This window comes from Gymnoscopelus microlampas (assembly GCF_963454915.1).
Source record: "Gymnoscopelus microlampas genome assembly, chromosome: 5".
NCBI lineage: Eukaryota > Metazoa > Chordata > Actinopteri > Myctophiformes > Myctophidae > Gymnoscopelus > Gymnoscopelus microlampas.
In genome coordinates, this window is record NC_139942.1 from 10,191,018 (window position 1) to 10,218,871 (window position 27,854).

The following is a 27,854-nucleotide window of genomic DNA, read 5'->3' on the forward strand; positions in this document are numbered from 1 at the left end:
TTACTTTTTTACTCTTACTTGAGTAACATTTTGACTGAGCTACTTTTACTTAGTAGTGGAGTCAATTTGACCAGGAGTATCTATACCCTTTACTCAAGTACTGGGGTCGAGTACTTTGTCCGCCTCTGCCGTACAGAAGCTGGAAAGGGGAGAACCGTGTCGAAGCTTGCGGTACCTCTCTATAGGCAAATAATAGGAAGGGGGGCCACTGATCCCACTGCCCCTGACTCTGCCACAAACCCTCTGAGCATGAATTGAAGAGTTTTATTAAATCGTTCCGACAAGGCTGTGGATGGTAAGGACTTGTTTTCACTTCCTTAATTCCCAGAAACTTGTAGATCTCTTTTGAGGGGAAATGTGTACCTTTGGGGAATCCCCACCCCCAGAAACATCTGGATCAGATACTGTCGTTGGCAATCTGACGGGCCTTGACCTTCTTCCCAAGTGGGAGGGCCTCAGGGTGCTTTGTAGCAGGGGTGTGAAGAGAACAATAAAGGAGCAGGGGCTGAAATGTCCAAAAGAGCACATCAGTCCACATCATTCTCTTTACATTTCTAGCCAGATTTAGAGGAATATTTCATTTAAATGCTTTAATTAACACTAGGATTATACTTGTTATGAAAAAAATAACAGCACAATCATGCAATCCAGTAGAAGTTATCAAAGCGAAATGAGCAGTTGCAGTTATTAAGTCCGTTTTCGCATATGATGAAGAAAGCATTTGCTTGATTGCCTAGAAGTGTCAGCCAGCACTTGTGTGATGATCAAAATTCAATTAGCAAATTGTGAAATTACTGCACTGACAGAGAAAGAGAGAGAGAGAGAGAGAGAGAGAGAGAGAGAGAGAGAGAGAGAGAGAGAGAGGCCCCTACTTGAACAAATAAGATCGAAATGTATTATGTACAGCACAGTATAACGCTTTTTTTTTGTCCACACATATCTATTTGTACCACATTTAGACGGACATGTGTGCGCACGGCCCGGTTTGGTTTCGATCTAAGGGCTCGCCTTGATATACTTCGTTTCGCATGGCGTTGCACATCGAAAAATACCCGATCTACAAGCTCAGAGTCACAGCGCGTCGCAGAAAGGCAAAGAAAAAAGGCAATTCTCTTGAATGGTGCCTTCGGGTACGGCATGGAGAGGGAGCATTTGCGTTTGCATTTACTTTGTGACCTGCACTGTTGACCTGCACTGTTCCATTGTAATGGGCCTACAATATGCATGGCGATGCGAGTGAAGAGGGTATCAATAAATAAGGGGAGCCCTCTCCCCCCTCCTGAAGTTCCTACCTGGAGTTGTGAACTGACACCGTGGGCATGACTTGCAAAATTGGACATTGTCCGCGACCATAGCTGAACGGTTAGAGAGCCCGTCTGGAAAACCCTCTGTGGGCAGCACTCAACTGGGTGATGTAGCTGAAGTTGAATTTCCCCTGCGAGATGAAAAAGGTCTTTAAAAAATGAATACTGTGGCCAATATAAACCATTCTAGGGAACGTCCAAAATAATCATATTTGAACTGGGGACCCCCCCAAATAATCATATTTGAACTGGGGACCTCCCACCCTGGTAAGCACATGGAATTGTAGGAGTTGAGGCATTACATTTAGTTTGACTGTCAGCGTGTTGCGAGGCGTATTGTGGTTCAATAGGCGTATTTTCACAATTTTTGCCTCTTTATATTATTTGACAGTTTGACCAATGTTTGACCAGTTTTTATATTATAGTTTGTTGATTACTTTTGATGCAGTAATGGTCATTTTTCATTATTATATTTTTTTTCTCCAAGGTATTAAAAAGATATTAAAATTCCTTTATCCCGACCCACAGGTTGAGAACCACTGAACTATATCACTAGGTATAACATGTACCTCCTCTGTGTCTATAGCTCTAACACTGGCTCATCATCAGGGGTCATCACCATGGCAGCTCGTGAAGGACATTTTCATTGATATTTCATTTTTTCCACGGACATGGAAAATAATAATTTTACGAAAAACACATTGGCCTAGCCCTAAATGTATACTAATGGACTCCTAATGTGTCATAGGGTCTATTCCAATGTGCTGCACGTTTAAAACAATAGTATGTCTACATATACTGAGCCACTTAACTACCAAAAAAGAAAACCCTAATTATTTTTTGGATAATAATAATTGAGTCTAATCAGTACAGACAGTGCTTCCATCGCAAAAGGGCCACTTAGCTCTGCTGCAAAGGTGAGTGGATGTGTATTATACCTCTGCTGTCCGGCCGGAACCAGCTAACTCCAAAATGGTAATTGTTCAGGAAATGAAAAACAAAATATACATTTTTCAGAAAATGAAGAAAACCTTATATTTTTAAAAGAAAGCAATACTGCCTCATCAAACTTGGTATTGTGACTTTATATATTATCAGATACTTGCATGTGTCATTATATTATCACCACTTTACCCAAATCCAGCTCAAGTGGAGTTAGGAGGTTTTGTCCATCATTGAGTGGAGTTAGGAGGTTTTGTCCATCATTGATAAGAACAGCTGACAATGAATCTCAAAGCTCACAACACATCACAACGCATTGTGAGCTTGGAGATCAGCTATTTATGGTGTGCGCCATCCTCATATACTATAGATCAAGCTGAATGCTGTACTTAAACAACTTTTATTTTAACATGCATTGGAAACATCCATGGATCTAACTGTTACCACTGTTGTTCTTCTACAGTTGAGTACAACAAAAAATTCTGCCTCAATACTAAATGTATTTAACAAAAGCAATCATGGCACACCAACAATAAATAAATGGCATATCAATAAAAAATACATTCATGAGTAATAGAATCTGTAGCCTATCAAATCTGTTGCCTACTGCACTAACAATAACAACCACAGTTGCATTTACCTATCCATCAAAATTTTATTATTATACTGTTGTGTGTTGCCTAAACCTTCCAGTCACTGGGTTGGTGAAAACACCCCGAAAAACGGTGACCAGAGCCGAGAGCAAATGACTGTTCACTTAAAGTCTCTGCTAAAGGTGGAGGGTAAAGCATGAATGCAGTCTGACATGAGTGATATTCAGTCACATCCTGCATATTGATTTAACGCTGAAATGACACAGTGAAAACTGTCCAAATTTATATCTGACAATTGGTCAAAAAGAAAGTCTGAGAGCATGAGAGGAGGGGGGAGTTGTTTGTTTTTGACAGTTTGAGGATCCAATGGAGTTGGGAGTTTTCGTCAGAGGCGCTTTTTAATACTTTTCATAGGTTATTATAAAAAAAAACTTTACACAGATGTAAAGGGGGTTCAATAGCATTGATTTATGAAAAAAAAAAAACTGAAAATGGAGTTAGCTGGTCCCGGCTGGACACCGACGATACATCATATGGCTATTATAGAGATTGCTGGCCTTTCAAAGACAGTGTTACTTAAGGACAGAAGGAGTTGTGGTTTTGTAAATAATTACATGATAAATGTCTCTCAATGGGACACTGGAACAAGGAAACTTGAGAGACAAAAACAATATGTAGGCCTACACGATGAGTGATTCATGAAGGGCATGCCAGGATTTTAATTGAATGCAGTGTCACTATAGTTTAATGCGAAGGCACCTCACAGAGGTGAGCTACCTTTTAGGTTGGAGAAGGGTCCAGGCTGTGGATGGAGGGTTTCCATGAATTATGATTGTTGAGTGTTATTATAGTTGTTATTGTCATGAGTGGACACTTTGAAACACTGTCTCTCAACTAACGACAACCAGCTTTACTTGTCCAGTTCTGCCCTCCTTTGCTTTGGTAGCAAATAGCTCCTTCCGAACAGATGACATGCCATCTGTTTTTGCTCTTTTCCTGCACCATTGTTTCACTGTGGTCTCTCGCATGCCGTTGACTTTAATTGCTTTATTGTTTGACCACAACACATACACTCTGTTGTCTTTTAAAAAAAAGAAAGAAAAAAGAAAGTTTTTCTCCAACAAAGAATTGAAAGCACATTCATCTATTTTCACAGAATTGAGGCAGCTATTATAGCAATCATTTCAGCTGTCTTGTTGTCTTCACACGATGCAATTGTGTACAGGTACCACGTGCAATACTACAAATCTCCTGCACATATTAATGAGCATGTTACTTTACTTTACGAGTCACCAAAGTTATTCAAACACATTTTTATATGTTTTTACATTATAATGAAGAATAATATTTAGGCTATATTTTGAACTCTTTTAAAAAATAAAAAAAAACCCACGGACATGTTTGTCCTTTTAGGCCTACGGACATGTTGATGACCTCTGCTCATCAACAATCTTGGTTCCTCGCACTTTATCCTGTCTTCTCTACCTCCTGGTCTGGATCCACCAATTTGTGGTAATGCTTAATAGCCCAAATTGTCCAGGAGGGTGGTAAGGAAGGCAGACTCAGGATGCATTGTACAGTAGGACGCCAAAGGTGATTATGTATTTACAGCGCTGGGCCAAACACTCCATTTCCAACCATAATACAAAAGTTCATCGCTTCAGTGTTTTAGTGGCACAGCCCTAACTATCAATCATTTAGAGAGCTCACTTTCAGGACCTCTGCTGTAGAGCAACTACAGCTTAACCCCTCTGGACTCTGTTGTTCCCAACCGTGTTTACATGCCTTTTTTTTGCTGCTGGGTTTTGGATTATTGTTAAGACTCAATTTTTCAAACAAGAGAAGTCAGTGTACAGACTGGATGTTGACCTCATCTCACGCCGGGGGGGGGGGGGGGGGTCTAATCACTGTGACCTCATTCGATACAAATACGTTCTTGTGTGGTTTCCCATGATTCACAGCAGCTCTCTCATAAAGAAACTGTGACTTGGCAGGGTGACGATCTCGGGGGGTTCACAGGAATGCGTGTAACCCCCTGCGGACCCCCTGCCTTGGCTGTGTCGAGGTTGTGCAACATTCAGTGGTGGGAGAAGCACTCTGATTACTTACTTCAGTCAAAGTTACGCGTACACGTATTGTATTCAATATTTTTTCTTGAGTATATGTACAGAAGAATTGGTATCAAAATATACTTTAAGTACCAAAAGTAAAATGACTTATTATGCAGAGTGTTGTGGCCTTGTAGAATGGGCTTGTAGATCTGCTATTTTCGAATAGGCAAAGTATAACTTAGGGCATATTTGGTTAATTGATGTTTTGCAATAATCTAAATCTACAAAGTAACTTGTAACTCAAGTTGTCAAATAATTGTAGAGATGTAAAAAGTGCCTCTGAGATGTAGTGGAGCAGAACAATAAAGTATTGAAAAATGGACATACTCGAGTAGAGTAAAAGTACCTCACAATTGTACTTAAATAAAGTACTTGAGTAAAATGACTTAGTAACTTTCCACCGTTGGTAAAGGCCAGTCCACACCAATGCAACTCCTTGCAACTCGTTGCAACATGCAATTACTTGTAACCCTTGGCAGTTGCAAGAAGTTGCATTGGTGTGCGATGTTTTGTTGCAAAACTGTAAAACTGTTTTGTTGCAAGGAGTTGCGACTAGTTCATTGGCGTGGTCTGGCCTTAAGTTTTTGTTCTGTTTGTGTCAGGCATTCTCTGGTTTTGCCTTTGTTGTCAAATGAGATCCACACACACATTTCTCACCTCTGGATTGACTAGGTTGAAATAAGGTCGATGTTTCAGTCACAAGGATCTTTCTCAATTACAAACAGATGACAATCTCAAAACCACACACAGATGTGTGCAGATGTGTTGCTTGTTTTGTGGGATTCTCAATAGTTGGTCTACTGTATGCTGACTATCTTGATGGATTTGAGGCCTTTGAACGCCCCCACACACACACACACACACACACACACATGCGCGCGCACATACACACACACACACACACACACACACACACACACACACACACACACACACACACACACACACACACACACACACACACACACACACACACACCACAGACTACTATTGGTAGTAGACTGTGGTTGTACTGGTCAGCTCCCTGCATTAAGTGTACTTAAACTGTGATTCTCTCTCACGTATTTGAAATAACCGTTTATGTCCGCTCTGCAGGAAGGACGGTGAGCCTCCACTGATAAAAGGTTTGATTCCCGTCCTTGGCAAGGCGGTGGAGTTCGGCAGAGATACTCTTCGGTTTCTAACGGAGCTGAAGAGCAAACATGGAGACGTCTTCACAGTTCAGATAGCAGGTAGCTGTTTTCACCTTCACTCTAAATTGTTTAAATACTGAAGCATTCTATACTTAGCAAAGTTGACCGCTCTTTTTTTTCCCCTTAGCATGAAATCTTTTTGCCAAAAAAAACTGATCTATAAGATTAGATATTTTCAGCAGTGTTCTAAACCAGGGGTCTTCAACAGGGGGTCCGGGACCCCTAGGGGGTCCTCAGAGTTACTACAGGGGGTCTGCCAAATCTCTGTGTGATATGATTTTTTTTTTACCTTAACCACTTGAACCCTAGCATCTCTTTTTTGAGGAGAACTTAAGCCAAAAATAGCAGATCTACAAGCTCTCAACGCCTCGCGCTGCGAGGCGTTGAGAGCTTGTAGATCGGCTATTTTTGGCAAAGAGATCTAGGTGTAGAGGGGAAAAAAGAGCATACCAAGTAAACAAAAAAAGTTTAATCTGAAACACAATTGTATACAATATAGAGACGTCCCTGCTTCATCTCTCTCTCAGCTAGGGGGTCCTTGGCCTGAAAACGTTGAAGACCCCTGTTCTAAACCATGGGTTTTCAACTGATTATGAACCAGGGACCACCACCCTGACTGAGAATCAACCTGGGGACCACTGTTGTGTTGGGAGGGGGGATATGGGCGTGGTGTGGGGGGAAAAGCTTGAAATTAAATAATGACTGTTAAGGCCTTAATTTAAGTTGTTAATTCGAGGTGAATTAAATCAAGCCCTTAACAGTCATTATTTAACTGAGATATGCTAGTGGTCCAGAGCTCAGAAAAGATTGAGAACCACTGATCTATTCCTTTCCCATGGTTGCCCTTATTCTGTTCTCTTAACCTTCCATATTAAACTCTAACTGATTCATTGCAACATAATGTATTAGCAAGCAGACACATGTGATTGATTATGGGAACATTTCCTAATAATGGTGACTCAACCATGCACGGTACAATTTCCCTTGAGATTATAATCTTCCAATTTCTGTGGAAGTTCTTGACATCCGACTTCCCAGTAACTGACAACATTGACACGTCATCATACGTCACCAGGTAATTTACTGCACTGTTTCTCAACTAGTGGACGGTAAAATAAAATATAATACAAATCTTCACTTTCCTACATTAGTAAATGCATGGTCAGGGACCACATGCAATACCTTCACGGGCCACCAGTGGTCCACGGACCACCAGTTGAAAACCCATGTTCTAAACCACTGCCCTAAATCCTAAGAGTTTTCTGAAAAACTTGTTGCTATATATATATTTAATATATTGTTAAAACCTAAAATGACACAGATGCTTTCCCGGTTTTAATGGGTTAAATCACATTTCAAACCACCTAGGAATGGAGTTCAAATGTGATTCACAAATACCAGGTCTGTTTCCATGTGTTTTTTTTTTTTTTTGCTGTGTTCAATGGTGTTGAACCACCTGGCTTATCATCACCAACGTTGACCTTTGACAGTACTGACAATACTTACACACTGGCACACCTAAATCTAACCCATTCATTAGTTTTATTAGCTGCAGCAGCTGTGTTGCTCATGTTTAGTTAATGTAAAGGCAAATAATAGAACATGTAGGCAGTGGTGGAAAAGGTACTCACATTGTTTACTTAAGTAAAAGTATCAATACTGTTACAAGTAAAAGTCCGGAATTCAAAATTTACTCGAGTAAAGGTACAAAAGTATTGGTATCAAAATGTACTTAAAGTACTAAAAGTAGAAAGTACCCATTGTGCAGAATGTCCTATTTCACAAGTTTTCAAATGTATAAAAATCATTTGAAAATAGCAGATCTACAAGCTCACAATGAGTTGTATCGCGACGCATTGTGAGCTTGTAGATCGGCTATTTTCAAATGGCCAAAATGCATATAGGGTTGAAGTGGTTAATGTATGTTTTGTGATAATAATCGAAATCTGCAAAGTAACTAGTAACTAAAGCTGTCAAACAATTGTAGTGGAGTAAAAGTACAATATTTGTCTCTGAGAAGTAGTGGAGTAGAAGTAAAAGTATTGAAAATGGGAAAAAATCCTTTAAAGTGTACTTAAAGGGTAAGACCACTTTGGTAGAGGTTTGGGTTGTGTAGTTACCTTGCCATGATGTAACTCCAAAGGTGGGCAAGAAATCAAAAATAATTGATCCATTGATTAGAAATTGATAATTCAAAATATGCTCCTCATTGACTTACATTGTACGGTAAAACAGCTCTCAAAGTCACTCTTTTAGCACGTAAATGAACCCAAACAAAGTTGATTCAGACAATATAGAGCATCACCAAACCCAGTACTGTTTGTTTTTTTAATAAAAATGTCAACTTCCTGTTGATTTTACTATTTGAAGATCTGGATCCGGATCCGCCGATCCAGTCCGGGTTTTCTACTTATTAAAAATGGTAAAATCAACAGGAAGTTGACATTTTTATTAAAAAAAAAACAGTACTGGGTTTGGTGATGTTCTATATTGTCTGAATCAACTTTGTTTGCGTTCGTGTTTGTGCTAAAAGAGTGACTTTGAGAGCTGTTTTACCGTACAATGTAAGTCAATGAGGAGCATATTTTGAATTATCAATTTCTAATCAATGGAGCAATTATTTTTGATTTCTTGCCCACCTTTGGAGTTACATCATGGCAAGGTAACTACACAACCCAAACCTCTACCAAAGTGGTCTTGCCCTTTAAGTACCGTACTTGTGTAAATGTATTTAGTTACTTTACTCCACTGCATGTAGGGCCGTCAGGTAAGTTCCGGAAATGATATCACTTTGACAAAGACATCAGCAACAACACCATAAGAATGATCTCTGAATGTCATATAGACAAAAATGTATTAATAATGACAGTGTTGAGATGGTGGAATGCTTCAGATATCGCTCAGTATCAGCCTGGACAGAACATTCACACATCCTGAACACACTTTACTTATGTCATCTGCAATCTCACAGCACTTCCTTTTACAACCCATATAACTCTACTGCACCCCCTGCTGCTTAATCATGGCAACTGCTTCAAGTGAGAACAACACAAACCGTGTCACACATATTTTGCCTCTAAAACCATTCCCTCAATCCTTTATAGACCTTATAGGCCTTTATTGATCTATGTGGAGACATTCGGGTGGCTGCAGTCCTATAGTATGCATGACAAAACAAAAAACAAAAGAAACAAACATTTTTAAAACAGGATAGATTCAGATAGAGGAACAATAGAGAGATACAGCTATAAGTGTAATACAAGTAAAACATGTCATAGAGATTAAACAGTCACAAGCCATCTGCACTTGGACTGACTGAGTTAGTGAAGTGTGTAACTATTAATAAATATAGATATCGTCGCTGTCGGGCAGAAAACAGCCATCTCCATTTTTCTACTTTTAGATTTTTCTTTATAAATCAGTGCTATTGAACACCCTTTACGTCTGTGTGTGGGTTTTACAAATATTGAACCAATGAAAAGTATTAAAAGGTGCCTCTGACTAAACCCCCTAACTCCATTGGATCCTCAAATTGTCAGTCAAACCACCTAACTCCAACTTTGTGTCTCTCTCTCTCTCCCCCTCCCTCTCTCTCTCTCCCCCTCCCTCCCTCTCTCTCTCTCTCTCTCTCTCTCTCTCTCTCTCTCTCTCTCCAGGTAAATACATGACGTTCATCATGAACCCTCTCCTCTTCCCGTCCATTATCAAACATGGTAAACAGCTGGACTTCCACGAGTTCTCGGACCAGGTGGCCCCGCCCACGTTCGGCTACCCGCCCGTGCTGAGCGGCCGCTTTCCGGACATGCAGAAGAAGATCCAGCAGTCACAGCGCCTCCTGCAGGGCGACGGCCTCGCCGCGCTGACAGAGAGCATGATGGGAAACCTCATGCACATCCTTAGACAGGACCACCTGGGGGCGGAGCCTGGAGGTAGGCGTGGCGCGATTATTACATCATCGCCTGATCGGAATTATATATTTTTCGGCTAATCGCAATCATTTGTATTGGTATGTGTATAAAAACTGCTGGAGGAAATTAACATGTCATTATTTCCACATCGTTGTCCATGCTCTCTTAACCACTTTCGCAGGAAAAATTGCCGATCTACAAGCTTGTTGCGATGCACCGAATGCATTGGGAGCTTGTAACTGCTATTTTCTGCGAACATATTTTAATTTAGAGCTAAAACAGAAAAGACACTAGTAAAGAGCCCTGATGGACTCCGTTCAACCAACTTTGGGGTTTAAGTGGTTAACCACTTCACCTGGAGTCCCTGTTTTGGCCATTTAAGGCAAAACCTTTAAGAAAATAGAGCTTATTGTGAGATATAGTGAATTTGCATCATGAGATATTGTGAACTTGTAGGTAAGCTATGTTGGTTATTTTTGGAAAAAATGTTTTATTACAAAATGATTGGGTATATGGCCTATTTTGGCCATAGTACATTATGCATTTTGATTATTATTTATTTGATTATTGGTACCATTAACAAACATTGTCTGTAATGTATTTGCATATTTTAGTTAATTGTCATATTTGCCATGTGCAAACTTTTGTTTACAAAGTTCCAACGCATGCCAACAAGAGAATTACATATGATTAATCGCAATTATTTGACAATTAATCATCAACGAAACTTTGTATGATGGACAACAGGGCCCCCTGCAGGTTGGAGGAGGTGCAGCCTGTATGAGTTCTGCAGTACGGTGATGTTTGAGGCTACGTTCCTCACGCTGTACGGCCGCCCGGCGGACACCCGGCGCCACAGCGGCATGAGCACGCTCAGAGACGACTTCATCAAGTTTGACAACATGTTCCCTCTGCTCATCGCACGCGTCCCCATCTGGATGATGTGGGGCACCAAAGCTGTCAGGTACAGAAAGGAATTCTGTTTTTTTTTTTAGGCGATTATTCTGTTGATTGCTTTGATTATTAATTAATTCAATTAATTCATTGAATGAACAAATCAATGTGAAAAAAATATATATTTTTTATAACCAACTAAATAAATGTGTCTGATTAACCATTTAGGCTCTATTTCATACTTAATCGTAATCGTACAACTGTGTTGTGCAAAAATAGCAACATCTGCAAGCTCACTACACTAGTGAGCTTGTAGATCAGCTAGTTTAGCTATTAAAACCATTTTGAAAGAAAAGGTTGAAATTTCAGTTTATTCCCACAAAATCATAGCCTGGTAAACCATCCCTGTTGCGTTAATTCACATTTTCATGTTTATACGCATGAGAATGTGAATTCACGTGACCGGGATGGTTTACCAGGCAAACAAAATCAATTATTTTTTATTAAAATTGATTATGATTTTTTTTTAATAATGATTAAATTGATTAGTTTGATTAATCTGTTGCAACCCTACTATTATCATGACCAGGGAAAAGCTGATCAGGTACTTCCTGCCTCAGAGGATGTGTCGTTGGTCCGACACGTCTAAGTTCATCCAATTCAGATCCAAGTTGTTTGAGGAGTACGACGCCATGGGAGACGTCGACAAAGCAGGTAACAAAAACACGATTTGTTAGAGTCCTACACACCAGATCAGTGATTCTCAAACTATTATTATTATCTATTTTTTATTTTTTTTTCATTTCAAGGACCCCCAGTTTAATATGCATTAGGCCACGCAGCTTACCACCATAACTCTGAGAGCATACAGATGGAACCAAATGGACCCTACACTCTCAGAGTTACAGACTTATAAGGGTCCGTTTAGTTCCTATTAATCATTTTGCTGGGGACCCCCTGGGACACCCCCAAGGACCCCTAGGCCCTAGGGGTTCACGGTTTTGACCAATACAAAAAAGAATTCTGGACTTTTACTTGTAACAGACTACAATGCAATATTAATACGTTTACTTATGTAAGAAATGTGAGTACTTTTTCCACCACTGGCTACACGTTGTGAGCTATATCAGCTAATAGGCTCTATGCACAGCAGCCATATTATCACTTCCTTCACATGTGTTACCAATGACACTAATGAAGGCTCTGTTCCATTTAGAGTAGCACAGTGGTTTGAGACTTTTTTCATTTCCATGACCACCATAACTCTGAGAGTGTACAAATGGAACCAAATGGACCCTTACGGGTCCATTTGGTTCCATTTTACGGGTCCATTTGGTTCCATTTGTACACTCTCAGAGTTACACACCTGTAAGAGGCCATTTGGAACCCCCTCAAGGAACCATGAGGGTCCCTGAACCCCAATTTTAGACCCTCTGGTGTAGCAGAGTATTTCCAGTGAGCCAAAGCACCCTGACTCTGTTTGACCAGAATGGAACAGAGCCTTCATTAGTATCATTGGCAACACCTGTGAATTTCTTCACACTATGGTTGCTGTGCATAGAGCCTATTCTGGGCCCAGAAATGTCAAGCCCCTGCCCCTCTAACATTCTCTGCACGTCCCTGCTTTGTGTTTTGGCCACGTCCAGCACATCACTTTGCCATCCTGTGGGCGGCTGTAGGGAACACGGTACCGGCTACGTTCTGGACCATGTACTACCTGGTGGCCCACCCGGAGGCTCTGAGGGTGGTCCGACAAGAGGTCCTGAACGTCCTGCAGCTGTCTGAAGCGGAGGACGTCGCGCACAGAGACATCACTCTGACCAAAGACCAGCTGGACCGCTTACCATACATGGGTAGGTTTGATTACCATGGCAGTCCTGTTAGATCAGTGGTTCTCAAACATTTTCATGTCAAGGACCCTCACATTAATATGCATTTGTCCGCATACCCCCCCATCTGAAAATGTTTTGTGCCAGGGACCCCCCATATAAGATTTGTGTTGTTAAAATGTTTAAAGGGATAGTTTACCCCCAAAAAGACTTTTTTTCCGATCGATTACTCACCCCATGGAGCCTTGAATTCATGGAGATTTATTTTGTTTTTGTCGCAATCGGCGATCGAAAACCGTCGAAAGTGTCCGTTTTCAAGATGTTTTGGCCATTATCTCTGGAACGGAATGTCCAATCTGCTCAGTTCAAAGCTTGTTGGATGCATGACTTTAAGGACAGTAAGCACGCATCAACACATTTTCTGGTTATTTTGGTTTTCGGGCCTAAAAGTATGGTTATTTTTCGGTTCCCTTTTGAAATTCCAGCCCCTGCCTCTCCAAATCCCTCTGCACGTTCCTGCGTAAGGGTCCATTGGGTTCCATTAGTACACCCTCAGTATACACCATGAAACCCAGTGCTTCTTGAAACGGCAATGAGCTCTTTGTCCTGTCCTGTCAAGAGCACAGAAAGAAATGTCACCTCAAGCCAAAAAGAAGCAGATATGAGCCTTCTAGAACCGCTGGGACGTGTTTTTCATGTCCTTTAAGCCCCGTTGAGCTCTTTCACTCTGTGGAGAATCAACACAACAACACTGTCCCTTCGTTCTGACCATTCTTTTCATGTGTGAAACAGGAGCTCAGTGACAGCATCTTGGCACAGGACATGAAGACCAAGAGGGAGGGGCTATGAGGAGAGGACATTTACATTTAACATCTTATTAACACCTTTAAACTTGGTGTTTAAACTGGGCGAAAAACGTTAAAAGCATTTTTAAAAAATAGGTAATTTGAAGAGATTTTAGATCAGCTATTTTCAAAATGATTTAGAATGTGTTTTTGGTTAAGTTGTTATGTAGACAACTTATCTAAACGTTTTTTTTGTCTCGAGTGGCTCGTGCCGAAATGACGCAGGCATTGGAAATGTACTGAAAATGTACTTAACTGTAATTTACTTAATATTGTTGCTGTCCGGCAGAAACCAGCTAATTCCATTTTTCCGCTTTTGCATTTTTCCCATAAATCAGTGCTATTGAACACCCTTTACGTTACCTTTACTTTACGTTGGATCCTCAAACTTTCTGCTAAACCAGTTAAGTCCACCAAAGGGGGGTGGAGTTAGCTGGTTTTGCTGACTCTAGGCTCCACCCCCTTTTGACCTCCAACCTCATTGAGAGCTTGGGGGTCCATTCAGCTGTTCTTATCAATGATGAACAAAACCTCCACTTTTTTTGTTTTTGTAATTTCCTGACAAATGAACATTGTGGAGTTAGCTGGTTGCTGCCGGACAGCAGAGATATACATATTTATTTATGTATGTATGTATTTATTTAATAAGTAATTCATGCCGTTTCTGACGTTGATGTTGTTATCATTTGTTGTGGCGCGATGCTCACGTGGTTCTGGCTTTGAACAGAATTCTGGGAATCACACACAGTAGCAGTTTAACAGCCTCCTAGATCCCCCAGGATAGGGGGGACAGTTTAGTCAAAAGCCGAGAGGTCACACAAGGTGTTCTGGATGACACACATACCGCAGCAGCCAACAGGAAGCTCTGTATAGCGCCATGCAGGCCAAGAGGGAAAGCAGCGATTTGAACACCCTGCTGTCAATCAGCTATTCAAGAGGAGAAAAGGGATGAGCGTGGAGAGGTGGACCTGACTGCCAGCGCACGGTGACCCTTGACCTCCCAGTCACTTACTGCTATTCAGCTAAATGACAGAACTCAATGCAGAGGAGGATCTACTGAACTTGGGGAAAGCACATGAACAAAACACTGCCTTGCCTTTCCCAGTCTACCATTTCTGCCTCAAGCTCTGGTGTGTTAGACCATGCTTTAATGTCTAAATAAATGGAAAGCATCAATGTTGAGATGTAACAGTTTCCATTTAAAGTACCCATGTTGTTGTTGTTTTTTTTTCTATTTTACTTGTCTAGTATGTTGAAATTGTATGAATGCATTTATTCTTGATCTTATTTTTCTGTATGCAAAAAAAACAAACCAAAAAAACATGGCACTCACTTTACACACACATTTACTGTACACTCAAAGGACCACAATGGAAATAATTGTTATTATCATGAATTGCTTAATTCATGATAATAACAGTTTCCCTCAGGGTCCCTCAGGGCTTTATACTAGTGTATTTTCTATTTTCGCTCTCACATTAAATATCTTCGCAGAAAATAGCAGATCTACAAGCTCACAATGCGTCGCATTGTGAGCTTGTAGATCTGCTATTTTCTGCCAAAGCTTTCCCCACAAGCGGATGTTGGGGTTTTAGTAGTTATAAGACTGTATGCCGTATTTTTTAATTTTTGTATCGTTGTCGGTTGCACTTGTTATTTCGTCCAGTTGTTTGAGTGTTGAATGCTTAATGGACCACAATGGAAACAAGCCTTTAGGTTTTTTTTGTGTCGTCACCCATTTGGCGTCTTTTTTAACTCGTCGTACTGCTGTGTCAATAAAATATTCAATGAATCATACATGCATTTTGTCAATAAAAACATCAATCGATCAATCAACGTTTTAAAAAGTACAAACAATTGATTAAAGAGCGTTAACGATATTATATTGAACGTTCGCAGACAGCTCCATCAACGAGAGCCTCCGTCTCTCGTCGTCGTCGATGAACATCCGCGTGGTCCAGGAGGACTTCAGCCTGACGCTGGAGGCGGAGCGCTCGGTGGCCGTGCGGAAGGGGGACGTCATCGCCCTGTACCCCCAGAGCATGCACATGGACCCCGACATCTACCAGGACCCCGAGGTACACCCCTAAACCCTAACCCTGATCATTTTTTTGGGGATTTCCTTGACATGAATCCGTTTGAGAACCACTGATACGGCGACATAAGTTCATCGGAAAACTGTTGGGATTTAGGAGAGATTTTTTTTAGAATCGGCCTCAGATCTTAATGGGTTAACCCTTTAAGACCGGGAACGCGTCTGTGTCATTTTAGATTCCTTTGGCTATTCAAAAATAGCAAATATACAAGCTCATACCGACGAGTGCCACGCTATGAGCTTGTAGATCTGCTATGTTTGAAGAAAAAAAAAAAAACATGAAAATGTGTGCAAATCTTTGAATATATATTATATATAAAATCTTAACTCAAACATTTGCTTCTGGGGGTCCTTGACATGAAAGAAGTTTGAGAACCACTGATATTATAGCAACATAAGTTTTTTTCTAAAAAACTGAAAAAAACGTTAGAAGACATTTGTAGAATCCCCCAGAAGCAAAGATTTGAGTTAAAATGTTCACTTTAAAAATATATTCAAAGATGTGCACACATTTTCACGATAAAAAAAAAAGGTCAAGCTCATAGCCGCGCCATGATCTTCTATAACTGCTATTTTTGAATAGCCAAAGAAATCTAAAAATGACACACAGATGTGTTCCCGGTCGTAATGGGTTAAACATGATGTTTTTGTCCTCTGCTGTTCGCAGGCGTTCCGCTACGACCGCTTCATCGAGGCAGGGGGTGAGAAGACGGACTTCTTCAAGCAGGGTCAGAAGTTGAAGTACTACCGCATGCCGTTCGGCTCGGGCTCCTCCATGTGTCCCGGGCGACACTTCGCTCTCAACGAGATCAAACAGTTCCTGGCGCTCATGCTCGTCTACTTTGACCTTCAGCTGGTCGAAGGTCAGAGCAAGGCCACGCTGGACTACAGCAGGGCGGGGCTGGGCATCCTGCTGCCGACCAATGACGTTCAGATGCGCTACAGGCAGCGCAACGCCTGATTAGGCTCTACTCACAGCAGCCATATTTTCACTTCCTTAACAGGTGTTACCAATGATACTAATGAAGGCTCTGTTCCATTTAGTCTAGCACAGTGGTTCTCAGATTTTTCAATTTCCACGACCCCCATAACTCAAATGTAACCAAATGGACCCTTACGGGTCCATTTGGTTACATTTGTACACTCTCAGAGTTACACACCCGTAAGGGGCCATTTGGAAGCCCCTTAAGGACCCACATTTTAGTCCCACTGGTGTAGCAGTGTTTCCAGTGAGTCGACATGCATAATATCAGCACCCTGACTCTGTTTGACCAGAATGGAACAGAGCCTTCATTAGTATCATTGGTAACACCTGTGAATGTCTTCACAATATGGCTGCTGTACATAGAGCCTATTGGACGAGACTGCGGGCGGGCGGGCGGATGGATGGATGGATGGATGGATGGATAGGGCTGTCACGATCATGATATTTTACCTGACGATTAATTGTTATACAATTAATTGCGATATAACAATTACATTTTTGGCATTAAACATTGGAACATATAAATATTTCTGTTTGGATTTTAGGCTTCATCAACAAAGATTCGACATGGCAGATATGACAAAAAACATAAATATATAAAGAAATTACTGATACATTTAATTAATTTATACGTTTAAAATATTGTTTTAATTGTGGAAATAGACAATCTCAACTAGCCAAGCGTGTAGATCTCCTGTTACCATCATTTTTGGAAATATTTGAAAATGTGTGAACATTTTTCAACATGGAAACGATTATGAACGATAATTAAAAAAATAATTGCGATTACCTCAAATAATTGCAATCAGCCGATTATGTAATTAGGCCTATGGGATGGATGGATGGATGGATGGATGAACGGACTGAGGATTTTCTTTTTACCTTTTAGAATCATCCATTCCATTTGAACTGTACATTGGTATCTTACTTTTTCATGTTTCTGTTAGTTTGGGAATTTGTTATTTGGTGTATTTGTTGTCATGATGTACATTTATGGTTAATGTTTAACTTTACTGTGTGTGTCTTTGTCACAGTGCTACTGTCAGTGGTGGACATTAAGTACATTTACTTGAGTACTGTCCTTAAGTACATTTTTTGAGTATCTGTACTTTATGTATAGTGTACTTAACATATACTTACTGTATGTTTTTTAGAAGCATATGACTTTCACCTCCACTACATTTCAAAGTCAAATATTGTACTTTGAAAATAGACAATCTGCTATTTTCACGATTAAAAACTGTGACTCTATACTTTGACTCAAGTTCTGGAGTTGAGTACTTTGTCCACCACTGGCTACAATCTGTTGCTTCATATGAAAAAGAAAAACATTACAAAACTGTGAGAAACATTTTATTTGACATGATGCTAGACAGTTACTTCACATAAACATCATATTTAATCATTTATTGTGATATCATTGCTATAGGGTGTTTGTTCAGTAACAGTGTTAAATAGCTCTACAGTATACTGTGATTGTAATCATTGCTATAGAGTGTTTGTTCAGTAACATCGGTCTCCCCGTCTCTCGTGCTCTTTAGTAAAAAAAAAAACACATTTTCAGGTGGGAGACGGGACACCAATTTCATCCAATCAGGGGAGAGAACCCCACAAAGATCATTTATCAGCTTATGTTTCAGTTCCAGCTTTGACTGACTGCTCGTTTATTCATTTCATTCATTACATTTTCACTTGTTTATCCTGTATCATGTATGTCTCTCCTGATTGGATGGGGACGGGGAGAACAAACAAAGTCTATAGCAATGATTGCTAATATAGAGCTATTTAACACTTATTTTAACAAAAAAAAAATGCTTACATTCATTGACTGTTTGCTTATGTCTACACTACTGATACAAAAATTACAGATGTGGTTGTCGTGACAACCGTAGAAGTGCAGCTTAAACCACTGACGGCCCGGACCTATTGGGGGTCCGGGGACCCCCTGGAACCCCTACAAGGACCCTTTGGGGGTCCCCGGACCCCCAATAGGTCAGCAGGCTCTATTCTATACTTGGCTGTATGAAAATAGCAGATGTGTCACATAGCGACATGTTATGAGCTTGTAGATCTGCTATTTTCCCAAAAAATCATGGAAAATTGTGGAGATTTTGGATTTTAAAACATTTTAACAACTCAAATCTTCTTTGGTCCACGGCCAAATACACATACGTGTTGGTGTCCTACTGTCCTTGACATGAAAAGGTTTGAGAACCACTGAATTAAACAGTAAGAGCCGGCCAGACGAGTCAGATTTATATTGTTACTAAAAAGTATTATATTAAAAATGTGATTTGTTTGTTTTCCTTGTACACTGGTGTTGTGAGCTTTTATGCTAGACCAGTAGATTGAAAAAAAAAAAACATTGTGTCCAAAGCACACCAATGGACAAGTCCAAATCTAAAAGGCACACCTGAATTGATAGAGAAAACAGCCGATCTACATGCTCACAATGCCTCACATCTTGTGAGCTTAAATATCATCTGTTTTCGCTATTTTTGAACGTTTTAGAAACAATATTCAGATAAAAAAACATAATGTTTACTTTGTTTTCTCTTTTTCTCTATAGAAGTGTTTCCTCGGGACCCATTGTTAGGTCACGGAACCATTTTCGTGGGTCAAGGAATTTATATATTTTTTACATTGGCTATGCTTTGTTTTTTTCTTCAGATTTTCAAAAATGAATATGAAATAATAATCAGAAATTCGGTCCCCAAAATCACAAGACAAATCCATACATTTAAAAAACATTTAATAAATAGTTAAAATACCATACCACGTCCATATTGTCAGTCATTCATCAAAGTATAATGGGCTTAATTGGTTAATGTAAGTTTTGTAATAATAATCAAAATCTGCAAAGAAACAATATTTGGCTCATGTCCTTAAACTTTGTACTTAAGAACAGTACTTGAGTAAATGTAGTTACTTTACACCACTGATTTTCTTTGCTCATATTTTAACCCTGAACCAGTTTGATAACTGAATATTGAACAAATATTTACCAGTGAGGAAGTTTAGCCCACGTTATAAAAGTTATACATTTACATACAACACCTTAAGAACACAAAAAACAATGAGAGTCATTCTTTAAAGTTTATTTTTGCACTACAAAGTGAGTAAAGTTGAAGCAGTGTACAAGCATTTGCAAATAATTGAACTGTGTGATTTCTAAAGAATTACATTTTCATCTTGTTTCAACATGCAGCTACATAAAGAACCAATCATTAACATCAGTGTGTTGTGAACTTGTATATCTGCTATTTGCGAACAGCTCAAAGTACAAAGTAGGTTAAGTGGTTAATCAAAATAAATGCTTCAATAGAGAACTCATTTACCATATTAGACTCAGGTTGTACTTCACACATACTTGTGTTTCAATAGAATACATTTTAACTTTCTTTATACACATTTGTTATCTTAACCACTTAAATACATTTAGATAACCGGGTTCCCTCAGGGCTCTGTACTATGTCTGTTAGTATTTCTTTCCACACCAAATATCTTTACCGAAAATAGCCACAATAAACTTGTAGATCGGCTATTATCGACAAATGTTTGTACCAGAATAGGGACTCATGCGGTTAAATTAAAACTAACATGTTCATGTAAAGCTGAGGATTAAATTAATCTAAATTGTTTGACTGACAGGAGAGATGATCAGAGGAGAAGAGTTTGTACCACAAGCGTTGCCACATGGAGTAAAGAATGGACAGAGTTTGTCAGTGAAGGTGCATCCAGTGAAAGAGTAGATATGAACTCTGGTCTCCACATCATAAAAGGAGACCAGACCCTCCTCATAATCCACAAACACTCCCACTTTCTGGAGATCCTCTCTTACAGGGAGGAGTACCTCCGGGTCAGCATGAGCCTTGAACTCATTTCCTTCCCTCAACATTATAGTCCAGTAACCGTTGTTTGGTCTCCATGTGTTTGTAGTTGAATCCATCCTGTTGCAGGACTCTCTGGCCACTCCTAAACACCACCAGGTCTTCCCTTTAACTTTAACCTCATAGTAAAACCTTCCTGCAAGGAAGCTTTGTCTTCCTAAGACACTGGGAGAAATGGAGAATCTCTTTTTGTTTTCTGGGAGATTCTTCTCAAAGCCTCCATCATACACTTGTTTTCCATCCTCAGACAGGATGAGATCACAGTGTGCTGTATCAGGGTCCAGAGTTACATCCACTGCATATTGCTGGATCCTCCTCAGCTCATCACACAGCTTCTCCATCTCCTGACTGAGTGTCTTCTCCAGCTGAGCCACAGCTGTGCACAGAGTCTCCACATATGAAGACTGATGGACATTGACCTTTGTCCAGTCCTTGGTGGGTGGAGGGGCGTTGATGGATGTGAAGTTCTGGAGGATGTGGAGGTGGTCTTCAGTGTGAGAGAGCTGCTTCAGCTCAGAGCTTCTCTTCTTTAACTCAGTGATTTCCTGTTCCAGCTCTTTAATGAAGCCTTCAGCCTGTTTCTCTGTTGTTTTCTGCTTCTTTTCAATCAAATCAATGAGCTCAGCCTGGCTTCTCTCAATACAGCTGATCATAGCAGTGAAGACCTGCACACTGTCTGCTATCTCTCTGTCTGCATCTTTCTTGCTGAGATCTAATGAGTGTTTGACCTCCTGAATCTTCTCCTGTCTCTCCTGGATAATCTGCTGAACTTCAGCCTCTGTCTTTCCCAGCTCAGCCTTCTTTCCTTCACATTCTTCTTTCAGAGATATAATCTGATGTGACTTGTGGTCTAACACAGTGCAGAACTGACAAACACACTTGTGGTCAGTTTTACAGAACAGCTCCAGAGGTTTGTCATGTGTTTTACATATATAGTCTGTCAGGTTTTTTACAGGGTTGATTAGTTTGTGAGGTTTTAACGCTGAGAGTCTCTGATGAAGTTCCAGGTGAGTCTCACAGTAGGAGGTCATACACATCAGGCAGGACTTCAGGGCTTTGAGCTTGGTCTCAGTACAAACATCACAGGAGACTTCATGTGGTTTAGAAGGGTCTTGGTTTGTGCTGGAAGTTTGTTTCAGCTGCTTTGACTTCCTGAACTGATCAGCCATCTCTGAGAAAACTTTGTTAACAGAGAATTCTGGTCTTGTATAGAATGTTTTGTTACATAGTGGACACTGACACACATCATTAGTGTCCCAGTATTGAGTGATACAGGTGTTGCAGTAGTTGTGTCCACATGGAGTGGTGATTGGATCAGTGAACACATCCAGACAGATAGAACACAGGAACTCCTCTTCAGAATGGAGAATGCTGGCGGATGCCATTTCTGCACAATAAAGTAGAAAGTATCAATTGTTGTTCTTGAATTATTACATTACATCTACAACCTTACACTATGACATATTGCATATACAGCACATAAATGCTATTGACAAACCTAATGCAGACGCACCGAAACAACTATAACTCTAAATAGGCATATGTTGTTTTAAAAGTTGTTCTAACTCAAGCGGATAGCAGAGTTCACACCACAATGATACTGGTGAACAATATATTGTTAGGATCAATTATTTGGTGAACAGTAAACACTGACAACAACTCAAGATGTATCAGAATTTACAAGGCATCAACATGGGTTGACATTTCCAAGTAACTAAAACGTTTCAGGTTACCCACTGCCAGACCAGTGTGTCTGCCTTCGCTTCATTAGGCTAAATAATATTGCCTATTCATGAAGAACAATGCTACCTTTTTAAAACTAGCAGTTGCGCTCATTCTGCGCTCAAGTGACTGTCGCAACTCGGCAGTTATAGTTTAGATTTAACATTAATTTCTTCTACAAGCACTTCATTCAAATGTGGAATGCGCAAAGCCTTTGATGTGAGGTTCTCTTATTGGATACAGGATAGGTGGGCTAGGGACATCTGGGCATCATATTTTTGGTAAGACTGGGCACCAGGAAAGGTGGGCACTAGGAAGAGTGGGCACTAGGGAAAAGTGGGCACTTTGGGGTAGCTCTCATGTGGAAACTTGTGTCTTGTAAAGACAATATTTCAGTGGTCGTTCCATTCATTCTCATTCTTTCAATGTATTTGCATATACAAATGCTGCGATCAAACCTGCTAATGGCCACCTGGCATTGAATAGCTAGATTTTTTTTTTTACCATTTTCGCAATTAGTTCTATTTCTTAACAGTAGGCTACTACTATTTTGGCAAATAAACTCTTATATTGTACTTTTAACCGTGTTGTTTTGTTGTGTTTGGGGGTTTTAAGAACAGTGGGTCAAATATCACTTACTGTACCAACAACAAAGCAGCATGCTATGTAAAGTAAATTCAGGTGCCCAGTCCTAATTCAGGTGCCTAGTCTTCCGGGTGCCCAGATTTCCCTAGTGCCCTGTTTTCCCAGTGCCCAGTTTTCCATAGTGGCCACTCTTCTCCCCCCAAAGTGCCCACTCTTCCTGATGGTTGCTTTGCTCATCCTGTTCGCTATGTAAAGCTGTCATCATATAGAACACTTTCATTACAGATGTGACTACATATTTTATTATGTATGTATGTATGTATGTATGTATGTATGTATGTATGTATGTATGTATGTATGTATGTATATATATATATATATATATATATATATATATATATATATATATATATATATATATATATAACATAAATAAAATATGAATTTTATTATTCATATTTTATCAAAGTACCCAGTACTCAGTCTTCCCGGTGCTCACTCTTCTCTAGCGCCCACTTTTCCAGGTGCCCACATTTCCCTAGTAAGGCGCCCAGACAGTTTTCCATAGTGCCCAGATTGTTTTGGTGCCCACCTTTCCTGTTACCAAATAGAATTGCTTTCATGAAGAGCAATGCTACCTTTTTACTAGCCCTAGAATGTCTGTGATCTTACATACATTTCATGTATTCCAAATACACAGTCATAGATCACCCTCGTCGACGCGCTGTGTAGTGACGATCTGCGCGGCCATAGAAGTGCTCTAAACTCCGTCTGTACTCACCCAATAATGAATTCATAAGACTTGGAGTCATATGTTGTCCTCTAGTTTCATATCCATTTGAAAGTTCTGCCAGAAAACGTGTGTTTAGTCAAATATCTCCACTTTTCCACGAGCTGCACACGGACGACTTTCTGTACGGGCGAGGGGCCCGGAAACACCGGGAATGAGTGCAGGACTGAATATATGTAAACTTCCTTTAGGACACACAAATGTTTGGCACACACAATTGGCAGATGGAGTGATTCATTACCCCGGGCCGCAACAATCAGACAAGCACCGGTCAATTGTGTTCCCCATTCGTTTGTTTCTTCCCTGTGTCAATTTGTTATGACATTTTAAATTTGGTCCTTCACTCAAGTCCGTGCCCCTCGCCCGTACAGAAAGTCGTCCGTGTGCAGCTCGTGGAAAAGTGGAGATAATTGACTAAACACACGTTTTCTGGCAGAACTTTCAAATGGATATGAAACTAGAGGACAAAATATGACTCCAAGTCTTCTTAGGAATTAATTATTGGGTGAGTACAGACGGAGTTTAGAGCACTTTTATGGCCGCGCAGATCGTCACTACACAGCGCGTCGACGAGGGTGATCTATGACTGTGTATTTGGAATACATGAAATGTATGTAAGATCACAGACATTCTAGGGCTACCTTTTTACTAGCTGTAGAATACAACTCTCGTAGACGGATTTATGATTCTGACGTTTTCAATCTACGAGAGTTGTAGGGTTGATAGGGGAGAACGGGGTAAGATGAACCTCTGGGTAAGTTGAACCACCCCCTGTATCTTTAAAACTATACACATGAGTTGTCATGTGACCTTAAAATCAGGACACACCCATCATTTCCACCTGGCTGTGAAGTTGAGAGACACATGGGCAAAGTGATGAGCATATTTCTACACAAAAAAGTGTTTTTTGCTGGTCAAAGTTAATTTTTTACTTTTCTGGTATAATGTTTTTTATTTTAAAGCAAATGTACCCAGGTTGAAACTTATATATCATGCATGTTGGTGATATTCCAATGTATAAAACCATGTGAATCATTTAGCTAAAGAAAAGCCTGAAGCATTAATTTAGCCAGGTTAGATCAAAATGGTGGCCATGGGGCAAGATGAACCAAATACCTTGGGGTAAATTGACCTAATGTTAAACACTATTCATATTTTTTTATTATGTCTTTGCTTCTCAAATGATGCTGTATGACCTTTCATTTGGAGGAATACACTCATTTAAGAGTAAGTTTTCAATATTGTATTAACATTTGCAAATATTAAAAGGTTCTGAATAACAAACATTATTTAATTGGTTTTATATTGTTTAAATACCATTAAGACAATAAATACGACTATTTGCAAAAGGGAAATGTGTTATTAAATTATTGTTGATACGTGAATACATTATTTGTTCAAGTTCAAAACTTCAAAATGCAAAATATCATATGGGTAAATTTACCCCTTGACTAGGATCAACTTACCCCTTACCTGGGGCAAGTTGAACCACATTACCACTTTTTTTTTTAGAACCCATATTTTTACAACCATTTGTCATAGATGCACACTCATGATTTCAATTGATAGAAAACATCTTGAAGTTTTAGTAGATGTTTAGATTTTACTTCCAGCTCATCTTTCCTTGCCGAGGTCAACATAAGTAAAAAGTGGTTCATCTTACCCCGTTCTCCCCTACCCCATGAACATAGGGACTTTCATCTCCTAGCCCGTAGGACTCCAAACATGTACAAGTGCAAAAATAAAATGTCCTTACCCCCACGTCCCAAATGTTAACTATTTCTACGGGGTAGTAGTGCAATGTAATAATCCATATCTTTCAATAAAGAGGTGTTTTAATCCCGTCTGTGGCCGAACGGCATTTTTTCACCCTCGTTTATTTTCTGTTTACATTGAGTGTAATTCCGGGTTTCACCGGATGCGCCCCGTCACTACCGTCCATTGGGAACTTCCGACAGAATCGGCCACAGACGGCATTAAAACACTTCTTTATTGAAATATATGGATTATTACATTGCACTACTACCCCGTAGAAAGAGTTAACATTTGGGACGTGGGGGTAAGGACATTTTATTTTTGCACTTGTACATGTTTGGAGTCCTACGGGCTAGGAGATGAAAGTCCATGTCTCCATGGGGGGGGGGGGGGGGGGGTGAACCCGGGGGGGGGGTGAACCCTACAACTCTCGTAGATTGAAAACGTCAGAATCATAAATACGTCTACGAGAGTTGTATTCTACAGCTACCTTTTTACAACTAGCAGTTGCCTCATTCTGTTTTTTCAAAGTGACTGTATCGCCACTCAGTTATCGATTGGATTTAACATTAATTTGTTCTACATTCATTCTAATGTGGATGCCTTTGATGTAAGCTCTGATGCATTTACTCACGTTATCCTGTTGCATTCATTCAACATAATTATGCTTCACAATTTACTGCCCACCACGGAATCTATTGATATCAAAACAAGTGACATAAAGGGGGAAATGATCGATCGCTTTGTGTTTGTAGCCTATAAACTCTAAGCAAGTTTCGTTTTCGTTTATAAACAAAGGTTTGATCGGAAACGTAGTTGATAAAGACACAGCATCCAATCCACACAGCAGTAGAAAACATTGAACCTACCGATAGACTGTTGACGATGTTAACTTTATCTGCTGTAGTTTCTCCAACTCTGTCTACTCTGCAGTCTGTCTGTCTGCTTTGCTGGACACAGAATATATAGTGACAGCAGCAGCACTACAGTTGCTCCTAGGTCCTAGTGTCCTAGACCGGTGAAATAAAAGGGCCTTAAGGCCAATAATAATAATATTATATAAATAATCACATACACAATAGGATCTCAGCTGTCACACTGCTCAGTTGTGATACATCATTAAGATGTCAGTCAGCATTGCTTCACTCCTTGTAAAAGTTAAAGGAGTAGTTCACCCAAAAAATGACTTATTTTCTATCAATTGCACACCCCATGAAGCCTTGAATCCATGGATTTATTTTTGTTTTTGTGGCATTCCTAAGCCAATAATTTGATGACCGTCTCCTACCGGCTAATGTATCCGGTAGGAGACACAAAGTAGATTATTTGTGTCTCCTACCGGATGCTCACCCTGTCATCAAATTATTGTTTTAGGAATGCCACAAAAACAAAAATAAATCCATGAATTCAAGGCTTCATGGGGTGTGTAATTTATAGAAAATAAGTATTTTTTGGGGTGAACTCCTCCTTTAATCTTTTACTGCAGTCATTTCATGCTGTGAGCAGGTTCAAAGGTGCAGAATAAAACTATAAATTGATTAAATTCACAACATTACATCTATATTTTATTATTTAATTATTGTCTATGAGGTGGCTACAATATTGACGTAGAGCTGAAGAGTTCTTTAACTATAGTTGCACTAACAACATTGTTGAGTGAGCAGCCATAGCCTACTATGTGACAGTGGTGGACAAAGTAGCCTAATACTCAACTCCTGGTCAAATGTTACTCAACTACAAGTGAAATTTGCTCTGCAAATGTGTAGCCTACTGGAGTACTTGCTTTTACCTACTTCACCCATTTTCAACTCAACTTCATTTAATGGGTCCTAATGTTCATTATAGACCTAATATGGTACCATTTTTGTGTCTCAGGGAGAGCGGTGGACAGTTCAGAAACTCACCTACCAGTGACATCATCGGTAGGTAGGTTTGGTAAATTCAAACAAGATTTCAATTTGTTTTATGTATTATTAATGCTTGTATTAATGGTGTCTACACAGTCCTTCTCTTGAAACACAGATCGAGTAGACAAAAATACCATATTATAAGGAACATTAGTGAGGACCAATTATGTAGATAGGTTGAAAATGGGTGACGTGGTCCTTTAAGTATTCAAACATAGGCCTACATGAGTTTAAAAATACTAGGCCTGATTAAAAGTATTCACATATTGGCCTGGAGCCTAGGTGGCTGGCGTCCGCTACGCCAGCCACCTAGGCTCAATGTAGCCTGACAGCACGTTGCGGGTTCGAGTCCCGAGCCCGACGGCATTTGCTGCGTGCCCCATCTCTCTCTCCCCATTTCCTACCAGCCTACTGTCCTATCAATAAAGACATAAAAGCACAAATATAAATATTTAAAAAAAAGAGCTTTTAGATCTGCTATTTGCAAATAGCGGAAGTATAAAGTA

General features: G+C 39.9%; 2 protein-coding genes across 2 annotated transcripts in view; one reads left to right on the forward strand and one right to left on the reverse strand.

Annotated features, from left to right (window-relative positions):
* The window catches only part of cyp7b1 (cytochrome P450, family 7, subfamily B, polypeptide 1), a 40,226-nt gene extending 21,604 nt beyond the window's left edge, over positions 1-18,622 (forward strand). Inside the window, exons 2-8 of the mRNA XM_084056535.1 lie at positions 6,046-6,182; positions 9,800-10,072; positions 10,799-11,015; positions 11,535-11,659; positions 12,592-12,798; positions 15,519-15,697; positions 16,382-18,622. Of these exons, the coding sequence (XP_083912661.1) occupies positions 6,046-6,182; positions 9,800-10,072; positions 10,799-11,015; positions 11,535-11,659; positions 12,592-12,798; positions 15,519-15,697; positions 16,382-16,675 (1,432 nt within the window). The 3' untranslated portion in view covers positions 16,676-18,622. The remainder of the gene's footprint in view (positions 1-6,045; positions 6,183-9,799; positions 10,073-10,798; positions 11,016-11,534; positions 11,660-12,591; positions 12,799-15,518; positions 15,698-16,381) is intronic.
* Positions 18,623-20,330: 1,708 nt separating this feature from the next.
* Positions 20,331-26,344, reverse strand: LOC311044893 (E3 ubiquitin-protein ligase TRIM39-like; the record flags this gene model as incomplete). The annotated part of the gene is made up of 2 exons (XM_084056703.1): positions 26,311-26,344; positions 20,331-21,976 (listed from the first exon to the last, which is right to left on the reverse strand). Exon 2 carries the CDS (start codon positions 21,972-21,974, stop codon positions 20,331-20,333), a length of 1,644 nt encoding a protein of 547 aa, XP_083912829.1. The 5' UTR covers positions 21,975-21,976; positions 26,311-26,344.
* Positions 26,345-27,854: the final 1,510 nt, after the last annotated feature.